Here is a 27826-nt window from a genome sequence, read left to right on the forward strand (position 1 = left end):
CTGTTCCCAGGTCTGTAGAGCCTGTTCCCAGGTCTGTAGAGCCTGTTCCCAGGTCTGTAGAGCCTGTTCCCAGGTCTGTAGAGCCTGTTCCCAGGTCTGTAGAGCCTGTTCCCAGGTCTGTAGAGCCTGTTCCCAGGTCTGTAGAGCCTGTTCCCAGGTCTGTAGAGCCTGTACCCAGGTCTGTAGAGCCTGTTCCCAGGTCTGTAGAGCCTGTTCCCAGGTCTGTAGAGCCTGTTCCCAGGTCTGTAGAGCCTGTTCCCAGGTCTGTAGAGCCTGTACCCAGGTCTGTAGAGCCTGTTCCCAGGTCTGTAAGGTATGTGCTTGAGCCAACTCTTCTGACTGTCATTGACACACAGCTTTGTTATGCCATTCATGTTTGGTGTGACACTGATTTGAACGACCTTGAGAGGACTTGGCTGAAGCACAGAGCCATCTGGAGCCTGGTTACAATGAACCCTGTGTATACTATGTTGATAGCCTTGGATGCCCAGGCGTCTCTCCTGTTGCTTCTTAAGGTGAGGTTTACTACATGGTGACTGTTCTCTAAAACCTCAATCAAATTGGCTTTTTGTTTTTACTGCTTGGCTTGGATTGGGGGTTTTCTCAGTGTTTAAAACATCCCTCTCTACTGTAGGTATTATGTCTTTATGGTTTAAAACATCCCTCTACTGTAGGTATGGATGTCTTTATGGTTTAAAACATCTCTCTACTGTAGGTATGGATGTCTTTATGGTTTAAAACATCCCTCTCTACTGTAGGTATGGATGTCTTTATGGTTTAAAACATCCCTCTACTGTAGGTATGTCTTCATGGTTTAAAACATCTCTCTACTGTAGGTATGGATGTCTTTATGGTTTAAAACATCCCTCTACTGTAGGTATGGATGTCTTTATGGTTTAAAACATCTCTCTACTGTAGGTATGGATGTCTTCATGGTTTAAAACATCCCTCTACTGTAGGTATGGATGTCTTCAGTGTTTAAAACATCTCTCTACTGTAGGTATGGATGTCTTTATGGTTTAAAACATCTCTCTACTGTAATTATGGATGTCTTTATGGTTTAAAACATCTCTCTACTGTAGGTATGGATGTCTTCATGGTTTAAAACATCCCTCTACTGTAGGTATGGATGTCTTCAGTGTTTAAAACATCTCTCTACTGGTTTGTCTTCAAAAACATCTCTCTACTGTAGGTATGGATGTCTTTATGGTTTAAAACATCTCTCTACTGTAATTATGGATGTCTTTATGGTTTAAAACATCTCTCTACTGTAGGTATGGATGTCTTTATGGTTTAAAACATCTCTCTACTGTAATTATGGATGTCTTTATGGTTTAAAACATCCCTCTACTGTAATTACTGATGTCTTTATGGTTTAAAACATCTCTCTACTGTAGGTATGGATGCCTTCATGGTTTAAAACATCCCTCTATGAGTCTTTATGGTTTATATGTGTTATTTAAAACCTCTTCAATGTAAATCATTGTAATCTATCTAATCCCCAGAAGTAAGGATTCATCATGAGTGTGTCATAAACAATAACTAGTAATCCTGCATACTCCGAGGTTAAAATCTCACCTTCCAGGTAAACAAATATATATAAATTGCAGAGGTGTAGTCACTTTCGAGGACACAAGTACACAGGACAATATGATGAAAATATTAAATATGTATTTCCAAATCAACAAAACTGTATGTATCGGGCTTGAAATGACTTATATTTTTTCTAAATACAGTATAATCAATTTATAAAAGGACTGACTATAATATTTCACCCTCCTTATAACTATAAAATGCATATTTAAATATTTAGTTTTAGAGAAAATGTGATCTGTTTTTTGATCAAAACATATGACATCACTGTGAATGTCTCAGAGCTCTAGCATGGCTTCCTGAACTCTGAGGAACATCACTGTGAATGTCTCAGAGCTCTAGCATGGCTTCCTGAACTCTGAGGAACATCACTGTGAATGTCTCAGAGCTCTAGCATGGCTTCCTGAACTCTGAGGAACATCACTGTGAATGTCTCAGAGCTCTAGCATGGCTTCCTGAACTCTGAGGAACTCGCCTTTCATATCATATTCATCTTATCCTTCTATGACAAATAAGTGTATTATTTTTGATTACCGGCTATAAATCGATCTCTGAGGGACATCACTGCTTCACACAGGCAGAAGAGACTTCCTCCTGTGTCTGTGAGAATCAGGGCTACCACTCAATGCAAGCCGTTTCCATCTACAGTCCACAGACCAATTTAGACTTGGAAATATCGGTTAGAACAGTTACCAGAACCACACAGGTTACCAGAACCACACAGGTTACCAGTTACCAGAACCACACAGGTTACCAGTTACCAGAACCACACAGGTTACCAGTTACCAGAACCACACAGGTTACCAGAACCACACAGGTTACCAGTTACCAGAACCACACAGGTTACCAGTTACCAGAACCACACAGGTTACCAGTTACCAGAACCACACAGGTTATCAGTAACCAGAACCACACAGGTTATCAGTAACCAGAACCACACAGGTTATCAGTAACCAGAACCACACAGGTTATCAGTTACCATAACCACACAGGTTACCAGTTACCAGAACCACACTGGTTACCAGTTACCAGACCCACACTGGTTACCAGTTACCAGACCCACACTGGTTACCAGTTACCAGACCCACACTGGTTACCGGTTACCAGACCCACACTGGTTACCGGTTACCAGACCCACACTGGTTACCAGTTACCAGACCCACACTGGTTAACAGTTACCAGACCCACACTGGTTACCCAGTTACCAGAACCACACTTTACCAGTTACCAGAACCACACTGGTTACCAGTTACCAGAACCCACACTGGTTACCAGTTACCAGAACCACACTGGTTACCAGTTACCAGACCCACACTGGTTACCAGTTACCAGACCCACACTGGTTACCAGTTACCAGAACCACACTGGTTACCAGTTACCAGAACCACTGGTTACCAGTTACACACTGGAACCACACTGGTTACCAGTTACCAGAACCACACTGGTTACCAGTTACCAGAACCACACTGGTTACACAGTTACCAGACCCACACACAGGTTACCAGTTACCAGAACCACACTGGTTAACAGTTACCAGACCCACACTGGTTAACAGTTACCAGAACCACACAGGTTAACAGTTACCAGAACCACACTTTACACTCAGGTTATGTATACCAGTTACAGTTACCAGTTACCAGAACCACACTGGTTAACAGTTACCCGAACCACACTGGTTAACAGTTACCAGAACCACACTGGTTAACAGTTACCAGAACCACACAGGTTACCAGTTACCAGAACATTTAACAGTTACAGAACATTTACCAGTTACATTACAGAACCACACAGGTTAAGTCATTTAGCAGAACACACAGGTTACCAGTTACCAGAACCACACTGGTTACCAGTTACCAGAAACACACAGGTTACCAGTTACCAGAAACCACACAGGTTACCAGTTACCAGAACCACACAGGTTACCAGTTACCAGAACCACACAGGTTACCAGTTACCAGAAACACACAGGTTACCAGTTACCAGAAACCACACAGGTTACCAGTTACCAGAACCACACTGGTTACCGGTTACCAGTTACCAGAACCACACTGGTTACCGGTTACCAGTTACCAGAACCACACAGGTTACCGGTTACCAGAACCACACAGGTTACCGGTTACCAGAACCACACAGGTTACCAGTTACCAGAACCACACAGGTTACAAGTTACCAGAACCACACAGGTTACCAGTTACCAGACCCACACAGGTTACCAGTTACCAGACCCACACAGGTTACCAGTTACCAGACCCACACAGGTTACCAGTTACCAGAACCACACAGGTTACCAGTTACCAGAACCACACAGGTTACCAGTTACCAGAACCACACTGGTTACCAGTTACCAGAACCACACTGGTTACCAGTTACCAGAACCACACTGGTTACCAGTTACCAGAACCACACTGGTTACCAGTTACCAGAACCACACTGGTTACCAGTTACCAGAACCACACTGGTTACCAGTTACCAGAACCACACTGGTTACCAGTTACCAGAACCACACTGGTTACCAGTTACCAGAACCACACTGGTTACCAGTTACCAGAACCACACAGGTTACCAGTTACCAGACCCACACTGGTTAACGGTTACCAGACCCACACTGGTTAACAGTTACCAGACCCACACTGGTTAACAGTTACCAGAACCACACTGGTTAACAGTTACCAGAACCACACTGGTTAACAGTTACCAGAACCACACTGGTTAACAGTTACCAGAACCACACAGGTTACCAGTTACCAGAACATTTAACATTACATTTAAGTCATTTAGCAGAACACACAGGTTACCAGTTACCAGAACCACACTGGTTACCAGTTACCAGAAACACACAGGTTACCAGTTACCAGAAACCACACAGGTTACCAGTTACCAGAACCACACAGGTTACCAGTTACCAGAAACACACAGGTTACCAGTTACCAGAAACACACAGGTTACCAGTTACCAGTTACCAGAACCACACTGGTAGAAAACCACACAGGTTACCAGAACCACACTTACCAGTTACCAGAACCACACTGGTTACGTATGTTACCAGTTACCAGTTACCAGAACCACACTGGTTACCAGGAACCACACAGGTTACCAGTTACCAGAACCAGACTTTACACCACACTGGTTACCCTTACCAGTTACCAGAACCACACTGGTTACCAGTTACCAGAACCACACTGGTTACCAGACAGGGGACTTTACAGGTGTATGTACCAGTTACCAGAACCCACACAGGTTACCAGTTACCAGAACCACACTGGTTACCCCTTACCAGACCCACTCAGTGTGTACAGGTTACCAGTTACCAGAACCACACAGGTTACCAGTTACCAGAACCACACAGGTTACCAGTTACCAGAACCACACAGGTGGTACCAGTTACCAGAACCACACAGGTTACCAGTTACCAGAACCACACAGGTTACCAGTTACCAGAACCACACTGGTTACCAGTTACCAGAACCACACTGGTTACCAGTTACCAGAACCACACTGGTTACCAGTTACCAGAACCACACTGGTTACCAGTTACCAGAACCACACTGGTTACCAGTTACCAGAACCACACTGGTTACCAGTTACCAGAACCACACAGGTTACCAGTTACCAGAAACCACACAGGTTACCAGTTACCAGAACCACACTGGTTACCGGTTACCAGTTACCAGAACCACACAGGTTATCAGTTACCAGAACCACACAGGTTACCAGTTACCAGAACCACACTGAGTCCCCTAAACAGGGGACTTTACACTCAGTGTGTATGTATACCAGTTACCAGAACCACACAGGTTACCAGTTACCAGAACCACACTGGTCCCCTAAACAGGGGACTTTACACTCAGTGTGTATGTATACCAGTTACCAGAACCACACAGGTTACCAGTTACCAGAACCACACTGGTCCCCTAAACAGGGGACTTTATCTATTAATAAATCAAGCAGTCTGTATGTGTTAAGAATATGGAAATGCTTAAAGATCCTGTTCAATCTCTTTAACAGAGATGATATGACGAAATCTGTTTCCAATGTGACACGACAGCCAAAATGTCACAGTGACTTGGAGATCCACCAAACCAATATGGAAATGGGAGAACGGACAGTTGCCTCTCTTGCAGATGATAGGAGCATTTTTAATCCACCTTGGATGCCCAGGCGTCTCTCCTGTTGCTTCTTAAGGTGAGGTTTACTACATGGTGACTGTTCTCTAAAACCTCAATCAAATTGGCTTTTGTTTTTAATGCTTGGCTTTGGGGTTTTCTCAGTTTTTACATTGGGGTTTTCTCAGAACATCCAATGGCTGTGATGTCATTTATTATTATTACATGGGATTACCCTCAGAACCTGATGGCTTCAGCAGCTTCTCAGCCAGTAATTAGTAGGACTAGTGAAGTCAATAGCCCACGGGGCTCTGGTCTAAAGTAAGTGCTCTGCAGGGTTCCCATTTGGCATGCAGTCACTGTTTTGATGTTTTCTCGCCATTGTGATGTCATTCATTATTTATCGCCATTGTGATGTCATTCATTATTGTGATGTCATTTATTATTCATCTCCATTGCCATTATTTATCTCCATGATGTCATTTTATTATTCATCTCCATTGTGATGTCATTTATTATTCATCTCCATTGTGATGTCATTTATTATTCATCTCCATTGTGATGTCATTCATTATTTATCTCCATTGTGATGTCATTCATTATTTATCTCCATTGTGATGTCATTTATTATTCATCTCCATTGTGATGTCATTTATTATTCATCTCCATTGTGATGTCATTTATTATTCATCTCCATTGTGATGTCATTTATTATTCATCTCCATTGTGATGTCATTTATTATTCATCTCCATTGTGATGTCATTTATTATTCATCTCCATTGTGATGTCATTTATTATTCATTGTGATGTCATTCCTCCATTGTGATGTCATTTATTATTCATCTCCATTGTGATGTCATTTATTATTCATCTCCATTGTGATGTCAACTCCATTGTGAAAAGCTGTATGTGGATCCATGAATGGAAGTAATTCCATTGTGATGTCACAAAAAATGAAGAAAAATTCCACTAACCACGTTCTTATTTTTTATTTTAATCCAAATTTTAAACGTCAACATAATCTTGCTTTACACGTAAACAACAATAGACACACGATGAGCCCTTTTTCCAATCAGCAGTTGCCACAGAGTGCTTACCCAGCCTAAAACCACGAAGAGAAAGCAATGCAGATGTAGAAGCATCATTGTAATTCATGACACAAAACATCAAAAGTTCAATGTTTAACTTATGGTCCAGTAATGACGTATAGTGTTGATAGCAGATGTACAGAAGCTTGTGCTGAAAAGTATTGACCTCGAACAAAATCCTATAGAAACATGTTTGTACAATGATTAAAGCCTGAGTGTTGGTCTGTTTGGGTTGTCAACCTACTTGTCACTCATTGTTTGGCTTGAACACGGAGGTGCATAGAGCACAAATAGATCTGGGACCAGGTTCATTTGATTTGTTTTACTAGGCAAGTCAGTTAAGAACATATTCCTATTTTCAATGACGGTCTAGGAACAGTGGGTTAACTGCCTGATCAGGGGCAGAGCGACAGATTTGTACCTTGTCAGCTCGGGGATTCGAACTTGCAACCTTTCAGTTTCTAGTCCAATGCTCTAAACACTAGGCTACCTGCCATCTCTACACTCTAACCACTAGGCTACCTGCCATCCCTACACTCTAACCACTAGGCTACCTGCCACCCCTTTCAGTTAAATAAAATGGTCTTGATTCATTTATTGATTGGTAATTAGCCTCTTTATAATTAGATACCTCCATCTCCAGACAGTAGTGATTTGCATGCTACTGAGTATTCCAACTCCAGCACCTCTATTGGGTCTATTGTATTGTCTGTTGTGAATCAATGAACCTGGCTTTCTCAGCATGCCGAATCAGGTAATAGTGAATCAATGAACCTGGCTTTCTCAGCATGCCGAATCAGGTAATACTGAATCAATGAACCTGGCTTTCTCAGCATGCCGAATCAGGTAATAGTGAATCAATGAACCTGGCTTTCTCAGCATGCCGAATCAGGTAATAGTGAATCAATGAACCTGGCTTTCTCAGCATGCCGAATCAGTTAAAAGTGAATCAATGAACCTGGCTTTCTCAGCATGCCGAATCAGGTAATACTGAATCAATGAACCTCGTGTCCTCTATTTCAAAGCATTATCGATCTTTCTGAGGTGACCCTGTTTTATTTCATAGTCAAAACATGTCTTCACAATCTGTACTTCTCTGAGATGCCTGCAGTGGTTACCTTCATTTACAAGACAGTAGTTTGGTGAAAGTACAAAATGTGTTTTTATTAGTGATCGTATTCGTTAATGGACTAACTCTCACTACCGTATGTACAGTTGAGCCGTGGGAGGTTTTGCCACCAGGACTTTGGTCTACCGTCTCCTAAACGACAGCTGCCTGCTAGCTGAATCAGGCCTGCTGTGGTGCTCTCTTCCTGTCCATAACAATACTAATTAATACATATATAATTTGCATAGCACATTTCCCACGCTCAATGCACATAAAGTTAGAAAGCAAAACAAAAAAACTATCACAATACGTCAATACATTACCTGCTAATGTCGAAGATGGACTTTAAGCAGATTAAGCCATTAAACACTAAAAGCTTGAATATGTGTTTTAAAGTGAGGGAGATTAAAGCTGCCTCCTGGATGGGTACAGATAGAGTGTTGCAGAGGGCCACATGTGAGAAGGCACTGTCACCCCTGCTGTGCAGGGTAGTGGCTGGTTTGACCAGGCTGTGTTCGTCTGATGATTGTAGGGTACGTCCTGCGGAATAGTTATTCGGAAGTATTCAGACCCCTTGACTTTTTCCACATCGTGCTACATTACGGCCTTATTCTGGAATGGATAAAATTGCCCCCCCCCATCAATCTACACACAATACTCCATAACGACAAAGCAAAAATAGGATTTTTAGAAATATTCAGACCCTTTACTCAGTACTTTGTTGTACCACCTGTGGCAGTGACTACAGCCTCAAGTCTTCATGAGTATGACGCTACAAGCTTGGCACACCTGTATTTGGGGAGTTTCTCCCATTCTTTTCTGCAGATATATTATTTTCCGCTGATCTCCACAGCAGGATTCTGCCACCACCATGCTTCAGGAACCACCATGCTGCCACCACCATGCTTCACCGCAGGGATGGTGCCACCACCATGCTTCACCGCAGGGATGCTGCCACCACCATGCTTCACCGCAGGGATGCTGCCACCACCATGCTTCACCGCAGGGATGGTGCCACCACCATTTCCTCCACCACCATGCTTCACCGCAGGGATGGTGCCAGACGTGGTGCGCTTGGCATTCAGGCCGAAGAGTTCAAAGTGTTTAATCTTGGTTTCATCAGACCAGAGCATCTTGTTTCCTTTGGGTGCCTTTTGGCAAACTCCAACCGGGCTGTGATGTGCTTTTTACTGAGGTTGGCTTCCGTCTGGCCACTCTACCATAAAGGCCTGATTGGTGATGCTGCAGAGATGGTTGTACTTCTGGAAGGTTCTCCCATCTCCACAGATGAACTCTGGAGCTCTGTCAGAGTGACCATCGGGTTCCTGGTCACCTCCCTGACCAAGGCCCTTCTATCCTGACTGCTCAGTTTGGCCGGGAAGCCAGCTCTAGGAAGAGTCTTGGTGGTTCCAAACTTCTTCCATTTAAGAATGATGGAAGCCACTGTGTTCTTAGGGACCTTCAATGCTGCAGAAATGTTTTTGTACACTTCCCAGATCTGTGCCTCGACACAATCCTGTCTCTGAGCTCTAGGACAATTCCTTCGACCTCATGGCTTGGGTTTTTGCTCTGACATGCACTGTCAACCGTGAGACCTTGTGAGACAACTGTGTGTGCTTTTTCAAATCTGAATTGACCACAGGTGGACTCCAATCAAGTTGTAGAAACATCTCAAGGATGATCAATGGAAACAGGATGCATCTGAGCTCAATTTCATGTCTCATAGCAAAGGGATATTGAATACTTATGTAAATAAGGTATTTCTATATTATTATTAATAAAAACCTGGTGTGATGTCATTAAATGTAATGTCATTAAAAATTATGTCATTATGGGGTATTGTAATGTCATTATACGGTATTGTGATGTTATGGGGTATTGTAATGTCATTATACATTATGGGGTATTGTATTCATTATATGTATTATGGGGTATTGTAATGTCATTATACGGTATTGTCATTATACGGTATTGTGATGTCATTATGGGGTATTGTAATGTCATTATACGGTATTGTGATGTCATTATGAGGTATTGTGTGTAGATTGATGAGGGAAAATTTTTATTCAATCCATTTTAGAATAAGGCCATAACTTAACAAAATGTGGAAAAGGTCAAGGAGTCTGAATACTTTCCGAATGCACACTCAGGGGAAAAAAGGTATGAATAGAGGACAGCTTTGTTTCCTGGTGTACAAAAATATTAAAATACACAATGTACCTTAAGAGGTACACATAATCTCACATGGTACTGTTGAGTACCTTTTTAGGGTACATTTGCAGATAATCTAGTATAATGGTATATTTTTTGTACCCAATATACTCTCAAAAACCAATCCCATTTTCATATTTCCCAGCATGCACTTTCCCATGTTGATTTTTAGAATTGTTTGTTTCAATATGTTTGAATTGATCTTATGCTACACAAAGATAAATAACATACTTTTTTTTTTAACTCATCCAATCTGTTAGTAGTTGGACTTATTTCACCCGTTACTGAGATGGTTGTTCCTGTTTAGATGGTTTAGGGAGTCTCATTTATCAAACTTCCCTTCTTTGGCAGTCATTTTAAATGCTGTTTGAGGGTGATTTAAAAGTAAACATTTGGGGATATTCTAACTGTGGCTGCATTCCAATGAGAATTCCATATCACTTTGCTGTCTGTGTCACTAGCAAACAGTCATTGATGGTACTGGTAACTCTAAAATTCACTTGAAAGGCACCCTGGGAAATATGCAAATAAGGCTTGGCACCATACAGTTTTTAAAACAACACCCCCAAAAAAACGTTTTAGTGGTACATTTTTGCCACTTAAAGGAACAGACTGCGTTGTCACTGTGGTGGTAACCTAAATAGGATCATTTATACCTTTTCCAAAAAGAACGCTTCGGAACCTGTACTAATTTATCCCGTAATGTACACTTGGATAAATGAGGTGAGAAGGAGACTGGAGTGCTTCTTTTTAAAGGTACGCTTCGGGAACCTTTTCCAAAACACTTGGAAAATGAGTTGAAAAGGAGACGCTTCGGAACCTGTACTAATTTATCCCATAATGCACACTTGGATAAATGAGTTGAAAAGGAGACTTATCCCATAATGTACACTTGGATAAATGAGGTGAGAAGGAGACTGGAGTGCTTCTTCTTTAAGTCTGTAACGAGACTATTTTAACAGATCTACACTGCTCACTGGGCAGCTGAGTGTTCTCCGTCATCTTCTCCCCTGCTAAGGCTGAGGAGGTCTGAGAGGAGACAGACGGACCGTTCTCCAGCACACCCTGCACCAAGCCTCCATTAGCCCCACCTCCAGTCTCTGAGAAGGCCTCCCTCTTCAGTGGTCTAATAAAGAGTACAGTGGGGTTGTTGGGCGTCTCCACAGCGCCGCCCCGGTGGTTGGAGGGCTTCCTGAGGCAGCGGGACAAGGTTGCCACACAGCTCTTCTTGAAGTTCTCGTTCATGAAGGCGTAGATGATCGGGTTGTTGAAGGAGTTGGAGAAGCCGATGGCCTGGACGATGGCGATGATCATGTTCACCGTCACCTCGTCAGAGTTCTTCTCTAGGTTGTCTAGATGAAAGGAAGGTTTTTAGGGATTAGTTTAGCTGTATTTAGACTATTTGTAGCTACGTTTCCATCCAATTTGTGACAGAGTTTCATTTACACGTTGTAAAATCTCCATATAACAATATTGCATTTTCCCACCAGACATGTTTCCATCAAAATGATTTTTTCATTAGAATTTTTGGAAAATTATAATACAGTAACAAATATAGGACATCACTACAATAATGTTTTATCTTAAAAAAGAAAAAACGGACTGTTTGCTGATTTAAACGTTTTCGATGTTAACTAGGCAAGTCAGTTAAAAGAACATATTCTTGTTTACAGCGGACGACGCTGGGCCAATAGTGCGCCGCCACATGGGACTCTCAAGCACAACCGGATGTGATACAGCCTGGATTCAAACCAGGTACAACAGTGGCACGTCTCGCACTGAGATGCAGTGTCTTAGACCTCTGCGCCACTCGAGAGCCCTGATAAGAGGCTGTGCGTGATGTAGTGCATATAAACATAACTTTTACTGTTACATTTTCATGTACCGAATAGAAAAAAATACAAGTTAAATGGGGTTTCCATCGCATTTCCAGCTCGACTGATACTTGTATCACAAAAACTGTTGCATTATATAGCGGATGTGCCCACTCTGGTCTTGGTATTAGCGCTAGTCAACAGCTCGCGGACACATTGCGGGTAGGCTCCCTACATTATGAGATAATTATGAAAAAGAGTCAAATGATGTGTATTTGTGAAACGGCAGCCAAGCATCGATCACCATGTCACCAGAATAAGATCCTCGACATTTAATGGAAAGGAGCATCAAGCTCATTGCACATTCACCACCCTGTGAAGTTGAACATAATTGATTTAATCTGTAGGCTAATAAACGGCATGTTTTCCCGAGTCGTAATGAGAGGACCACACAACATATCATCACGTGACTCCAAGTTTACTTAGATTTGATGGTTATTATATTAATCATTTGCGCATCGCGGCGTTTCCCCCGCCATTTCTCATATAATTCATTTTACCGACACAAAAAGGTCCCACCATGTCGAACGAACAAATAGTTTTGTCAGCACCGTCTTGTACCGACATGTCATGTTTCCATCAGACTGGGCGTGACTTTTGTTTTCATGCATCAGGTAATTCATCCGCATGAAATGGTTTCATGGAAACGTGGTTAGTGAAAACCATGCTGAACCGTAAGAATTACACCTGCATCTGAGTTACAGTTAAACCTGAATGTAAAGGTTAACCTATGTGACGGTGATTGTTTATACTATGTGTACTACACCCTATTTCAGCTGGTTAGACCTAAACCCTATTGTCGTTATTGTTGTGTGATAGATACTTACTGTACTCAAACAGCATGTGAACGGTATGAAACGGAGCCCAACAGATCGTGAACAGCAGAACGATGGTAATCATCATTTTTACAGCTCGTTTCTTCTTCCTGTGAAAATCAATAAAGAATGTTCTAACCTTCTCGCGCTGATTCCCTTTCTTTTATTCTTCCCATACAGAGAGACATGCAGGTGTCATCCTGCACAATGCATTTCAACAGGGATTTTAGAAGAGCTCTCTGTGTGCCTGAATGGTCTGGCAGTAGTGCTGTCAACTCAGACCGCCGGTTCAATACCCAGGTGCTTTCAACTTTTCATATCCGTTCACCTCAATCAATAAATATAGTGCATTTTATAAAGCCTTTTTTACAATCAGCAGTTACCAAGAGAGGAATCAGGCTCTGAAGAGTGGCCATTCCTCTACTGGCTGTACCTGGTACAGAGGAACCAGGCTCTGAGGGGTGGCCATTCCTCTCCTGTCTTTACCTGGTACAGAGGAACCAGGCTCTGAGTGGTGGCCATTCCTCTACTGGCTGTACTGGGTAGAGAGGAACCAGGCTCTGAGGGGTGGCCATTCCTCTACTGGCTGTACTGGGTAGAGAGGAACCAGGCTCTGAGTGGTGGCCATTCCTCTCCTGTCTGTACCTGGTACAGAGGAACCAGGCTCTGAGTGGTGGCCATTCCTCTACTGGCTGTACTGGGTAGAGAGGAACCAGGCTCTGAGGGGTGGCCATTCCTCTCCTGTCTGTACCTGGTACAGAGGAACCAGGCTCTGAGGGGTGGCCAGTCCCTTCCTGGCTGTACTGGGTAGAGAGGAACCAGGCTCTGAAGGGTGGCCATTCCTTTCCTGTCTGTACCTGGTACAGAGGAACCAGGCTCTGAAGGGTGGTCAGTCCTCTCCTGGCTGTACTGGGTAGAGAGGAACCAGGCTCTGAAGGGTGGTCAGTCCTCTCCTGGCTGTACTGGGTAGAGAGGAACCAGGCTCTGAAGGGTGGTCAGTCCTCTCCTGGCTGTACTGGGTAGAGAGGAACAAGGCTCTGAGGGGTGGCCAGTCCTCTCCTGGCTGTACTTGGTAGAGAGGAACCAGGCTCTGAGGGGTGGCCATTCCTCTCCTGGCTGTACCTGGTGGAGAGGAACCAGGCTCTGAGGGGTGGCCAGTCCTCTCCTGGCTGTACTGGGTAGAGAGGAACCAGGCTCTGAAGGGTGGTCAGTCCTCTCCTGGCTGTACTGGGTAGAGAGGAACCAGGCTCTGAAGGGTGGTCAGTCCTCTCCTGGCTGTACTGGGTAGAGAGGAACAAGGCTCTGAGGGGTGGCCAGTCCTCTCCTGGCTGTACTTGGTAGAGAGGAACCAGGCTCTGAGGGGTGGCCATTCCTCTCCTGGCTGTACCTGGTGGAGAGGAACCAGGCTCTGAGGGGTGGCCAGTCCTCTCCTGGCTGTACCTGGTACAGAGGAACCAGGCTCTGAGGGGTGGCCAGTCCTCTCCTGGCTGTACCTGGTACAGAGGAACCAGGCTCTGAGGGGTGGCCAGTCCTCTCCTGGCTGTACCTGGTGGAGAGGAACCAGGCTCTGAGGGGTGACAAGTCTTCTCTTGGCTGTACTGGGTAGAGAGGAACCAGGCTCTGAGGGGTGGCCAGTCCTCTCCTGACTCATCTCTCCTCTCATCCTAGAGAGGAACCAGGCTCTGAGGGGTGGCCAGTCCTCTCCTGACTCATCTCTCCTCTCTCATCCTAGAGAGGAACCAGGCTCTGAGGGGTGGCCAGTCCTCTCCTGACTCATCTCTCCCCTCTCATTCTTCTCTCTATCTATCACAATAAAACAATGAAAGACGTCTGTGTATATGTAGAGTACCTGGATATTTTGTTGATCTCTCTGTGGTTCATGGTGTTCAGCACAGAGGAGTCCCCCACCCTCTTCCTGATCCACAGCTCTATCCCTATCCGTGTGTAGAGAAACAACATGGCTGCCATGGGCATCAGGAACAGAGCGACCATGATGAAGGTGGTGTACACTTGTCTGTGGACCAGGGAACCCCAACGCTCCTGACAACACACGTGGTGGTGGTCGTACAGGAAGTCATACTTCACCTGGGAATGGAGGGGGAACACATCAATGAATCATTCAATCACAGCTTTTGGTTTTCTGGAGTGATTCTGAAAGCGAACGATTTGGTTAGGTTAAGTAGGGTTAGGTTAAGTCAGGTCAAGTTAGGTCAGGTCAGGTCAAGTTAGGTCAGGTCAAGTTAGGTCAGGTTAGGTCAAGTTAGGTCAGGTCAAGTTAGGCCAAGTTAGCTCAGGTCAAGTCAGATCAAGTAAGGTTAGGTCAATTAGGTTAGGTCAAGTTAGGTCAGGCCAGGTTAAGTTAGGTCAGGTTAAGTTAGGTCAGGTTAAGTTAAATTAGGTCAGGTTAAGTTAGGTAAGGTCAGGTTAAGTTAGGTCAGGCCAGGTTAAGTTAGGTAAGGTCAGGTTAAGTTAGGTCAGGCCAGGTTAAGTTAGGTAAGGTCAGGTTAAGTTAGGTAAGGTCAGGTTAAGTTAGGTCAGGTTAAGTTAGGTCAGGTTAAGTTAGGTTAAGTCAGGTTAAGTTAGGTCAGGTTAAGTTAGGTCAGGTTAAGTTAGGTCAGGTTAAGTTAGGTCAGGTTAAGTTAGGTCAGGTTAAGTTAAGTCAGGTTAAGTTAGGTCAGGTCAAGTTAGGTTAGGTCAGGTTAAGTAAGGTCAGGTTAAGTTAGGTCAGGTTAAGTTAGGTCAGGTTAAGTTAGGTCAGGTCAAGTTAAGTTAGGTCAGGTCAAGTTAGGTCAGGTTAAGTTAAGTCAGGTTAAATTAATTCAGGTTAAGTTAAGTTAGATCAGGGTAAGTTAAGTCAGGTTAAGTTAGGTCAGGTTGAGTTAAGTTAGGTCAGGTTAAGTTAGGTCAGGTTAAGTTAGGTCAGGTTAAGTTAGGTCAGGTTAAATCAGGTCAGGTTAAGTCAGGTCAGGTTAAGTTAAGTCAGGTTAGGTTAAGTCAGGTTAGGTTAAGTCAGGTCAGGTTAAGTCAGGTCAGGTTAAGTCAGGTCAGTTTAAGTTAGGTCAGGTCAGCTTCTTTGGTGCCAGGATGTTTACTGTAAGTGTTTTGGATTTGATTTGAAGCTATAGTAGCTGTGATGGGAGGGGCTTGACATACCTCTAGTTGCTGTACGAACAGCATTGGGGATCCCACAACCACTGATGCACTCCATACAAGTCCTGCACAAAGAAGACATGTCTCAATACAATGACTTCCTCACAATAAGTAATACATCATATACTGTACACATATGAGGAGTTTCTTTCCAAAACGCTGGATCCACCAATTTATCACATTTGTACCTTCATGTGTGTAAAATGTTACCATTGTCAGATTTGTAATTAATAGATTTTAGCTGTGTATTACAATGAGTTTGTTGCAATACGCTATCCTGTATTTCTACAGCTGGAATATAATGTTCCTATCCTGTATATCGATTGGGCAGCTGGAATAGAATGTTCCTATCCTGTATTTCTATTGGGTAGCTGGAATAGAATGTTCCTATCCTGTATATTGATTGGGTAGCTGGAATAGAATGTTCCTATCCTGTATTTCTATTGGGTAGCTGGAATAGAATGTTCCTATCCTGTATTTCTATTGGGTAGCTGGAATAGAATGTTCCTATCCTGTATTTCTATTGGGAAGCTGGAATAGAATGTTCCTATCCTGTATATTGATTGGGTAGCTGGAATAGAATGTTCCTCTCCTGTATGTTTAACATGTGAATTCAACACACAAGTCTAGCATCATGCCATAGTGTTTGGTTAGAGTTAGGTCTCGTACCAAATGGCACCCTATCTCCTATACACACTGAACACAAATACAAACACAAATACAAACAAAGATCCCATCAATTTTCCATACACACAAAAAGGGGATTTCTCTCAAATTGTGTACATATTTGTTTACATCCCAGCTAGTTAGCATTTCTTCTTTGCCAAGATAATTCATCCACCTGACAGGTGTGGCATATCAAGAAGCTGATTAAAAAGCTTGATCATTACACAGGTGCACCTTGTGCTGAGTATAATAGAAGGTCACTCTAAAATGTGGAGTTTTGTCACACAACACAATGCCACAGATGTATCAAGTTGAGGAGCATGCCAACGGCATGCTGACTGCAGAAATGTACACCAAAGCTGTTGCCAGAGAATTTATTAATGTTAATTTCACTACCATTGTGAGAGGATAGTAAGATGATAAAAGATAAAGATAAGATAAAAGATGGAGGTCAGGTCAAGCCATTTTCCTTCTCTTTGTGTTGTCAGTGCCTCAGAGCTTAATGTGTTTAAATAAGGACTTTCCTTCTCTTTGTGTTGTCAGTTGCCTCAGAGCTTAATGTGTTTAAATAAGGATTTTCCTTCTCTTTGTGTTGTCAGTGCCTCAGAGCTTTATGCATTTTTCCCCACTTATCTACACACCATACTCCACTTTATTTGTATATTATGAAAGAAATTCAACCATAACTGAAGAACTCTCATAGGCTACTATCCAATTCAATTTTTTTTTAAATCTCCATCTTTTATCATCTTTCATCTTACTATCCTCTCACAACGTCTGTACCTAGTGACCTAGTGTCCTCTCTTCTTCTTCTCCCACTCTCCTCTCTCCTCTTCTCCCACTCTCTCTCTCTCCTCTCCTCTCTCTCCCTCTCCTCACACTCTCCTCTTCTCCCACTCTCCTCTCTCTCCTCTCCTCTTCTCCCACTCTCCTCTCTCCTCTTCTCCCACTCTCCTCTTCTCCCACTCTCCTCTCCTCCCACTCTCCTCTTCTCCCACTTTCCTCTCTCTCCTCTCCTCTTCTCCCACTCTCCTCTCCTCCCACTCTCCTCTTCTCCCACTCTCCTCTCTCTCCTCTCCTCTTCTCCCACTCTCCTCTTCTCCCACTCTCCTCTTCTCCCACTCTTCTCCCACTCTCCTCTTCTCCCACTCTCCTCTTCTCCCACTCTCCTCTTCTCCCTCTCTCCTCTCTCATTTTTCCTCTTCTCCCACTCTCCTCTCTCTCCTCTCCTCTCTCTCCTCTCTCCTCTCTCATTTCTCCTCTTCTCCCACTCTCCTCTCTCTCTCTCTCTCTCTCATTTCTCCTCTTCTCCCACTCTCCTCTCTCTCCTCTCTCATTTCTCCTCTTCTCCCACTCTCCTCTTCTCCCTCTCTCCTCTCTCATTTCTCCTCTTCTCCCACTCTCCTCTCTCTCCTCTCTCTCCTCTCTCCTCTCTCTCCTCTCTCATTTCTCCTCTTCTCCCACTCTCCTCTCTCCTCTCTCCTCTCTCTCCTCTCTCCTCTCTCTCCTCTCCTCTCCTCTCTCCTCTCTCCTCTCTCATTTCTCCGCTTCTCCCACTCTCCTCTCTCCTCTCTCTCCTCTCTCATTTCTCCTCTTCTCCCACTCTCCTCTCTCCTCTCCTCTTCTCCTCTCTCTCCTCTCTCCTCTCTCCTCTTCTCCCACTCTCCTCTTCTCCTCTCTCTCCTCTCTCTCCTCTCTCTCCTCTCCTCTTCTCCTCTCTCTCCTCTCTCATTTCTCCTCTTCTCCCACTCTCCTCTCTCCTCTCTCCTCTCTCATTTCTCCTCTTCTCCCACTCTCCTCTCTCCTCTCTCTCCTCTCTCCTCTCTCTCCCACTCTCCTCTCTCCTCTCTAATTTCTCCTCTTCTCCCACTCTCCTCTCTCTCTCTTTCTCCTCTTCCCCATCCTTCCTTCTCTGTTCTCACTGACACACCATTAACACAAAAGCAGAAGGAGTGTTTGTTTTTAAAAGCATACCTAGCATCTTGTATGCTCTTTTCGGAGTGTACTGCCTCCTCATTTTCAAGGGGTAGACAATTCCCTGGTACCTCTCCACGGCGATGCAGGTCATTGTGAGAATCCCCGTCACTATGGCCATAGTCTGAACAAAAGGAATCGTCTTGCAGATGAGAACACCTATGAAGAGAAGGGGTTAGAAGTGTCACTCAAAAACACACTGTACATGGAACAAGCAGAAGTTTCTCCATACGTTCTCTCATTGGCTGCGATTACACAGACCAATTCCGATCTTTTCTCACTAATTGGTATTTTGACCAATCAAATCAGCTCTTTTGTCAATAATTGGGCAACATATCATAATTGAGCTGCCTGTGTACTGCAGCCGGTATGGCTCTCGTTATATAACTGCATGGGGACATTCGTGTGTTGGTAACCCTCACTCCTAAATCCCCTGGCTTCGATGTATAGTCCCCTAGAATGCTGATCCTCAACCATTCAAATAAAATAGGCTATTTTGTGACAATTCACAGAATAACCTTTATCACAAAACGAATGTGATATCGCTTGCTCTAAATCTTGTGTGAAATATTGAAAAAGGTGAAATAACTCTCAAGCCACCTATAAACCCTAATGTCCGGCAAACCAGAACATCGATTAAAAACGGTTTACTTAGACAACAACTATGGAAATGAAATGCTTTGTGAGGCACTGCTCTGTAGCCTATTACCTCCCATTTTGGTTGGTTTTTAACGTCAAAATTTTGACTGATGGGTTGAGTGACCCACGTCCATCAATTTCATTCAACTGTAGAAGGCACCAGAAGGCAATAATACACTGAGATTCTCTTGAAATTATTTAAAAAAACGCTCTGCAAACACAACCCGTTCATAAATCAATGAGTGTCAAGGCTCAGATTATAATATTCATAAACTACTGCCAAATGGAATGCACATCCATATTATTATAGGATGGAAAAACACAACAACGATTACATACAGGCTTCTAAAGTTTATTCAAACTATCAATGAGAGTAGACACCCCACTGGGCACAGAAATCAATCCAACGTCTAATTCCACTTCAGTTCAATGTAATTTAATTGAAACGACGCGGAAATCATGTTACTTCAACCAGTAGACATTCCGTGCAGAGCTGACAGCTGTTGATGGAATCATGGAACATAGGAACTCACCTCCGAGCCATTCCGAGGAGATGTTTTGCAACAAGGTGAACGGGATACAGAAGAACGTGATAAGAAGATCGCTCACCGCCAGAGAACAGACGAAGATATTAGTGGAGGTCTGTATTGCTCTTTTACGCACCACTATGTAGACAACCAAACTGTTCCCAACCAAAGCCAGGACGAATATGACAGCATACATGATGACGAAAGTAGTCTTAGCGCCCAACGGCAACTCAGGGACGTAGACAAGCGGCTGAATGTTGTAAGACTCGATAAACTCTCGTCGCGTTAAATTGTAATGTTGCAGCATCTCTTGCAGAACCTCGGGTGTTATTTTCGTGGACCCCATTTCTGTCGCCGTTGTCATTTTCTAGGATTTTATGTAAATTCCAGTAGTACAGCCACTACAGACAGATGTATTTTCCCGCCCGAAACGTGTGTGTTAATACGCGTGTGGCTGATTAGGCTACTCCAAGCAGTGCGCACTGGTGCGCTCCCCCAAAAAACATATTTCCACTGTGCTGCGGCTAGATAGTGCATTTCTCCCGTGTCCAGAGGCAAGAGGAACGTGTCTGAGTGACACTTCTAGCCTATATACCGCACGTTGTTAGTCTGCTGTTGTTGCTGTGGGCTTATAACCTCTGTCCATCAAGGGGTAGAACACCCAATAAGCTGTCATTCCAGTCCTCAAAAGACAGAAGGAACACACACACACACACACACACACACACACACACACACACACACACACACACACACACACACACACACACACACACACACACACACACACACACACACACACACACACACACACACACACACACACACAGATTCATATCTTTGTTTGTGTGAGTTTGTGTTTTTCATCATAGCCTATACAAGATTGAGGTCTCATGAAAAGGTCATTCCTGGTTTTTGATCCTTGTGTTCAATTTCCTGAACTCATATAGAGGAGGAGTCAATCAACTTGTCTTATCATTGCATCTACTCCAGTTAGTTACATAGTCATTTGTTTTTGTGCACAGTGCTCTTCAGAGATGCGCTGTTCGACAACAACACACTTCCTTTGCAAACAGATGGCTGTGATTCTATTATACAGTCCTATCTCAGAACTGTTATGGGGATTCTGACAAGGATCCCGTCTTTCAATCAAATGTTTTGTGTGTATATACTACTTTTCAAGTACAGCCTGCATGAACATTACACTTGGACTCAACATATATATATGGATATATGTAATTGGGTGCAAGTTACCCATTGTTTATTAAGGATGATTTTTCTATATTGTGTTGAGTATCCTAGCAACATGGGAAGCATTGGACCCTAAGTGAGAGGCTGTGTTGGGAGCTGAGTCTCCTAGCGACATGGGAAGCATTGGACCCTAAGTGAGAGGCTGTTTTGGGAGCTGAGTATCCTAGCAACATGGGAAGCATTGGACCCTAAGTGAGAGGCTGTGTTGAGAGCTGAGTATCCTAGCAACATGGGAAGCATTGGACCCTAAGTGAGAGGCTATGTTGGGAGCTGAGTCTCCTAGCAACATGGGAAGCATTGGACCCTAAGTGAGAGGCCTTGTTGGGAGCTGAGTCTCCTAGCAACATGCGAAGCATTGGACCCTAAGTGAGAGGCTGTAGATTGTGGAGAGGCTGTAGATTGTGGAGAGGCTGTAGATTGTGGAGAGGCTGTAGTCTGTAGAGGCTGTAACATGTGGAGAGGCTGTAGATGTGGAGAGGCTGTAGATTGTGCGGAAGCTGAAGACTGTAGGAGGCTGAGGAATCTTGAGAGGCTGTAGACCAGTGATCATCAACTAGATTCAGCCGCGGGCCGATTTTGTTCTTGAGCGGATGGTCGGGGGGCTGAAACACGCTGTAGACTGTGGGGACGATTGTAAACTGTAGGGAGGATGTAGACCATGGTTCCCCGACATGCGGCCAATGACATCATCAACCAATCAGTATACAATTAGTAGGAAATGAATACTCCCAGGAGGTCCAAATCAGAGGCTGTAGACCATGATGTCATGGTAAACACTGATCTCCGGGGCGATCTGCTGGAGATCAGTGTTGACCATGACATCATCGGTGTGCATCGTGTGATTTGGACCAAACTGTGGGAGGATGGCGTTGCCTACTAATTGTTTATAAGCGGGATCGGATTGGATCCTGGATTAAATGTGAGTGTCTGGCCTACCCGGGCGGCAGGGTAGCCTAGTGGTTAGAGCGTTGGACTAGTAACTGGAAGGTTGCGTGTTCCAACCCCTGAGCTGACAAGGTACAAATCTGTCGTTCTGCCCCTGAACAGGCAGTTAACCCACTGTTCCCAGGCCGTCATTGAAAATAAGAATTTGTTCTTAACTGACTTGCCTAGTTAAATAAAGGTAAAAATAAATCTAGCTGTCAAAATCGTGATATGTTTATTCAATGTTACTGTCAATGGTGTCGGTCATTGTGTTTTAATTTCCACAAAAGGTACCTTGCCATTGGTTAATTGTTAATCTGTTGCCACCAACAACGCCCTGTTATCCCATAACAACACATGACTCCTGATTAACATGGCATGTGTTCCTTAGCATCTGAACAAACTGCTTTGAAATTTCATACCAAGCTGAGGTATCAAGGCTAAGGCTCTTCTCATTAGGGACCCCCCCCTCCCTGGAAACAGAGGTTAAATCAAATGAGAACTATACAGTTACCTGCACACTGAGGAAGGCCACGTGAAACATTCAAATGTGGTAAGACATGTTGCTAGGAGATAAAGAAAAGCTTAAATTACAACTTGTATCCCCCCTCCCTACCTAAACAGAGGTTAAATCAATTGGGAACTATACAGTTACCACACACTGAGGTAAACATTCAGTGTGTGGTAGACATGTTGCTAGGAGATAAAGAAAAAGCTTAAATTACAACTTGGACCCCCCCCCATCCCTCCCTACCTAAACAGAGGTTAAATCAAATGAGAACTATACAGTTACCACACACACTGAGGAAGGCCACGTTGAAACATTCAGTGTGTGGCAAGACATGTTGCTAGGAGATAAAGAAAAAGCTTAAATTACAACTTGTATCAGATGAGGCCTGTCTTATTTGTTCATTTTGTATGTGATTACACAGGTATACTTGAAAAGGCAATGGTTATGGGTTAAGCAATTAGAAGTCTGTTGACTTCGATAACAATAATATAACTTTTGATGGACACGCAGCCTGCTTTTCATTACCACTAACTGGGTTATAAAACGTTGTTGAGAAGTACTTGACTTGTTCCCGGGCCGGTACCGGTTAGTCTATCATCTGTAGCAGTAACACCATACATCAAAAGGCTGTTCAATCTGGTGTGGTGGCTACTAGTGAGTAGGAGTATGTCTCTTCCCTGTGGCTCCCTGTGACTACCTGTGGCTTCCTGTGACTTCCTGTGGCTCCCTGTGTCTCCCTGTGACTTCCTGTGACTTCCTGTGACTTCCTGTGACTTCCTGTGGCTTCCTGTGGCTTCCTGTGACTTCCTGTGGCTCCCTGTGACTTCCTGTGGCTTCCCGTGGCTTCCTGTGACCTCCTGTGGCTTCCTGTGACTTCCTGTGGCTTCCTGTGACTTCCTGTGGCTCCCTGTGACTTCCTGTGGCTTCCTGTGACTTCCTGTGACTCCCTGTGGCTCCCTGTGACTTCCTGTGGCTTCCTGTGACTTCCTGTGGCTTCCTGTGACTTCCTGTGACTTCCTGTGGCTTCCTGTGGCTCCCTGTGACTTCCTGTGGCTCCCTGTGACTTCCTGTGGCTTCCTGTGGCTTCCTGTGACCTCCTGTGGCTTCCTGTTGCTTCCTGTGGCTTCCTGTGACTTCCTGTGGCTTCCTGTGACTTCCTGTGACTTCCTGTGGCTCCCTGTGACTTCCTGTGGCTTCCTGTGACTTCCTGTGGCTTCCTGTGGCACCCTGTGACTTCCTGTGGCTTCCTGTGACTTCCTGTGACTTCCTCTGATGTATGTGTTCTTTGTGGTCTTGTACGGCTCAGTCGGTAGAGCGTGGCACTTGCAACGCCCGGATTGTGGGAACTGTCCTCGTGGGTCCGGCCTTTATGAAGTCAGTATGAACGCATGACTGTGAGCGGCTTTGGATTAAAGCAGATGATAAATGGCACATCTTCTATTATAGTACCTTTGGTCCCAGCAGGGGACTCACATGGTTCTTTTCTCCACTGACGATCTGACGCTACTCTCTCTTCCTTCAGGGAAGCCCTTTGATTCCCTCACACACGAAGAAGAACCTCTAAGACCTCCCATAGACAGTAACGAAGAAGAACCTCTAAGACCTCACATAGACAGTAATGAAGTAGAGCCTCTAAGACCTCACATAGACAGTAATGAAGTAGAACCTCTAAGACCTCACATAGACAGTAATGAAGAAGAACCTCTAAGACCTCACATAGACAGTAATGAAGTAGAACCTCTAAGACCTCACATAGACAGTAATGAAGTAGAACCTCTATGACCTCCCATAGACAGTAATGAAGTAGAACCTCTAAGACCTCACATAGACAGTAATGAAGAAGAACCTCTAAGACCTCACATAGACAGTAATGAAGAAGAACCTCTAAGACCTCACATAGACAGTAATGAAGAAGAACCTCTAAGACCTCACATAGACAGTAATGAAGAAGAACTTCTAAGACCTCACATAGACAGTAATGAAGTAGAACCTCTATCGTTGGACGGGGCCACAGTGTCTCCCGATCCCTTCTGTCTCAGCCTCCAGTATTTATGCTGCAATAGTTTATGTGTCGGGGGCTAGGGTCAGTCTGTTATATCTGGAGTATTTCTCCTGTCTTATTTTAAGTAGGCTCCCTCTAATTCTCTCTCGCTTTCTCTCTTTCTCTGTCTCTGTCTCTTCACTCAGAGGACCTGAGCTCTAGGACCATGCCTCAGGACTACCTGGCATGATGACTCCTTGCTGTCCCCAGTCCACCTGGCCGTGCTGCTGCTCCAGTTTCAACTGTTCTGCCTGCGGCTATGGAACCCTGACCTGTTCACCGGACGTGCTACCTGTCCCAGACCTGCTGTTTTCAACTCTCTAGAGACAGCAGGAGCAGTAGAGATACTCTGAATGATCGGCTATGAAAAGCCAACTGACATTTACTCTTGAGGTGCTGACCTGTTCCACCCTCTACAACCACTGTGATTATTATTATTTGACCCTGCTGGTCATCTATGAACATTTAAAAAATATTGGCCATGTTCTGCTATAATCTCCACCCGGCACAGCCAGAAGAGGACTGGCCACCCCTCATAGCCTGGTTCCTCTCTAGGTTTCTTCCTAGGTTCTGGTCTTTCTAGGGAGTTTTTCCTAGCCACCGTGCTTCTACACCTGCATTGCTTGCTGTTTGGGGTTTAAGGCTGGGGTTCTGTACAGCACTTTGAGACATCAGCTGATGTAAGAAGGGCTTTATAAATACATTTGATTGAATTTGATTAAATGAATACTGTGTTCCAATATAAATTGTAATTGTATTTTTTTATTTTACCTTTATTTAACCAGGCAAGTCAGTTAAGAACAAATTCTTATTTTCAATGACTGCCTAGGAACAGTGGGTTAACTGCCTGTTCAGGGTCAGAACGACAGATTTGTACCTTGTCAGCTCGGGGATTTGAACTTGCAACCTTGCGGTTACTAGTCCAACGCTCTAACCACTAGGCAGATACAGTTGTACCATTTAAAAAGCAACGTTTTAGTCTTTTAGCAGACGCTCTTATTCAGGGTGACTTACAATCGTAGTGAATGCAAACATCCCTGTACTGGTGAATACATACTGCCTCGTCAGCGCATGCGCTTGATAAACACGTATCTAAGCACAAGGCTCATTTTGAATTGCAAAGCCTCCATCGTTGGATAAACAGAAACTCATAGATGATATCTGTTTAAATGACACGTATAAAACAGGATTAAGAGGGATTTCATTACCGATGCACTTTTACTCTTTGCTTTAAAGCTCTGTTATCAGAAGACTAGAAAAAAAGAGTTATAAGATCTGGATAATAAAATAAAAAGCATCAATGATTGTTTTATATTGGGATTGTTCTCTGCTTTATTTGGACAGGAGCTCTTGCTGAAATATCATGTTTGATGATCTTGTCCGTGTTTTGTCTACTTGAGAATGAGTAAGTGTTATAAAATAAATGGCTCTGTTATTACGACTCAGGATAACATGAACCCAGATGCAGACACAGGAGGCGGAGGATTCAGTTCTCAGATCATTTGTTATAACACAGGGACCCAGGCAGAGGTTCATAACCAGATCAGAGTCCGACAGGTACTGGACGGCTGGCAGGCTCAGGGTCTGCCTGCCGCTCAGGGAAACAAACAAACTAGATAGCAGGGAGAAACAGGAAACAAGCTGGAACGACCTGACAAACAAGACCAACTGGCAACACACAAACCCTCATTTTTGCCACAGGCTATGAGCCGCCTGTGACAACACTTCAAGACTGCATGCTGTTGTTGATGTGACAATTCTAACTAACCAAGAGGATAATCCAGGGTGTTCTCTGAGACTGGGCTCCTCTGCGGTAGCTACTGAGGATACTATCTTGGGAACAAGAACAAGAGAACGAGAACAAGAGAACTACTGCGTCTCTGTTCCACCACCATCGGAGGCAAAGTGGAATGGAGTTAAGAGGTAAGAGAGGAGGAACATTCCAACGTATCCTCACGGCTCTGAGCCCCACTGTTCCGACAATGTGGATGTCCATTATGGCAGCCCCCCACTGTTCCCCCCGTGGCACCGAAGACGTGGATGTCCATTATGGCAGCCCCCCCTCCGGCACCTCTCTGATTCAGAGGAGTTGGGTTAAATGTGGAAGACACATTTCAGTTGGACAACTGACTAGGTATCCCCCTTTACCTTTTCACCGGGGTCCTCCGGCGAGGTCCTCCCGCGGCTCCCCCTATCCTTCCCACTCCACCATCGTACTGCTCCAAGTATCCATATTCCCATTGATTATTGACATGATGATTATTGCTATTGTCAGTGATAATCATGTGCCCATACATTTGAAGTCCACTGTTATCTGTTACTGTTAGCCCAAATGGGAAGCCCACTGTTATCTCTGTTACTGTTAGCCCTAATGGGAAGTCCACTGTTATCTCTGTTACTGTTAGCCCTAATGGGAAGCCCACTGTTATCTCTGTTACTGTTAGCCCAAATGGGAAGCCCACTGTTATCTCTGTTACTGTTAGCCCAAATGGGAAGCCCACTGTTATCTCTGTTACTGTTAGCCCTAATGGGAAGGCCACTGTTATCTGTTACTGTTAGCCCTAATGGGAAGCCCACTGTTATCTGTTACTGTTAGCCCTAATGGGAAGTCCACTATTATCTGTTACTGTTAGCCCTAATGGGAAGTCCACTATTATCTCTGTTACTGTTAGCCCTAATGGGAAGTCCACTATTATATCTGTTACTGTTAGCCCTAATGGGAAGCCCACTATTATCTCTGTTACTGTTAGCCCTAATGGGAAGCCCACTGTTCTCTGTTACTGTTAGCCCAAATGGGAAGCCCACTATTATCTCTGTTACTGTTAGCCCAAATGGGAAGCCCACTGTTCTCTGTTACTGTTAGCCCAAATGGGAAGCCCACTATTATCTCTGTTACTGTTAGCCCAAATGGGAAGCCCACTATTATCTCTGTTACTGTTAGCCCTAATGGGAAGCCCACTGTTCTCTGTTACTGTTAGCCCAAATGGGAAGCCCACTATTATCTCTGTTACTGTTAGCCCTAATCTAATGGGAAGCCCACTGTTCTCTGTTACTGTTAGCCCAAATGGGAAGCCCACTATTATCTCTGTTACTGTTAGCCCAAATGGGAAGCCCACTATTATCTCTGTTACTGTTAGCCCTAATGGGAAGCCCACTGTTATCTGTTACTGTTAGCCCAAATGGGAAGCCCACTATTATCTCTGTTACTGTTAGCCCAAATGGGAAGTCCACTGTTATCTCTGTTACTGTTAGCCCTAATGGGAAGTCCACTGTTATCTGTTACTGTTAGCCCTAATGGGAAGCCCACTGTTATCTCTGTTACTGTTAACCCTAATGGGAAGCCCACTGTT

General features: G+C 44.2%; 1 protein-coding gene and 2 long non-coding RNA genes across 3 annotated transcripts; 1 reads left to right on the forward strand and 2 right to left on the reverse strand.

Annotated features, from left to right (window-relative positions):
* Nucleotides 1-9938: 9938 nt before the first annotated feature.
* LOC124019544 lies at nt 9939-10979 on the reverse strand. The gene is made up of 2 exons (XR_006835797.1): nt 10925-10979; nt 9939-10875 (listed from the first exon to the last, which is right to left on the reverse strand). It is a non-coding gene; the product is annotated as an uncharacterized LOC124019544 (long non-coding RNA).
* Nucleotides 10980-10984: 5 nt separating this feature from the next.
* Nucleotides 10985-20278, reverse strand: LOC124019541 (pyroglutamylated RF-amide peptide receptor-like). The gene is made up of 6 exons (XM_046334904.1): nt 19756-20278; nt 18584-18742; nt 15947-16008; nt 14643-14878; nt 12806-12903; nt 10985-11456 (listed from the first exon to the last, which is right to left on the reverse strand). The coding sequence occupies exons 1-6, from the start codon at nt 20111-20113 to the stop codon at nt 11038-11040; spliced, it is 1332 nt and encodes a 443-aa protein (XP_046190860.1). The 5' UTR covers nt 20114-20278; the 3' UTR covers nt 10985-11037.
* On the forward strand, nt 12507-15191 carry LOC124019542. The gene is made up of 3 exons (XR_006835796.1): nt 12507-12870; nt 12974-13093; nt 14742-15191. It is a non-coding gene; the product is annotated as an uncharacterized LOC124019542 (long non-coding RNA).
* Nucleotides 20279-27826: the final 7548 nt, after the last annotated feature.

This window comes from Oncorhynchus gorbuscha, unplaced genomic scaffold, assembly GCF_021184085.1.
Source record: "Oncorhynchus gorbuscha isolate QuinsamMale2020 ecotype Even-year unplaced genomic scaffold, OgorEven_v1.0 Un_scaffold_624, whole genome shotgun sequence".
Classification (NCBI taxonomy): Eukaryota; Metazoa; Chordata; class Actinopteri; order Salmoniformes; family Salmonidae; genus Oncorhynchus; species Oncorhynchus gorbuscha.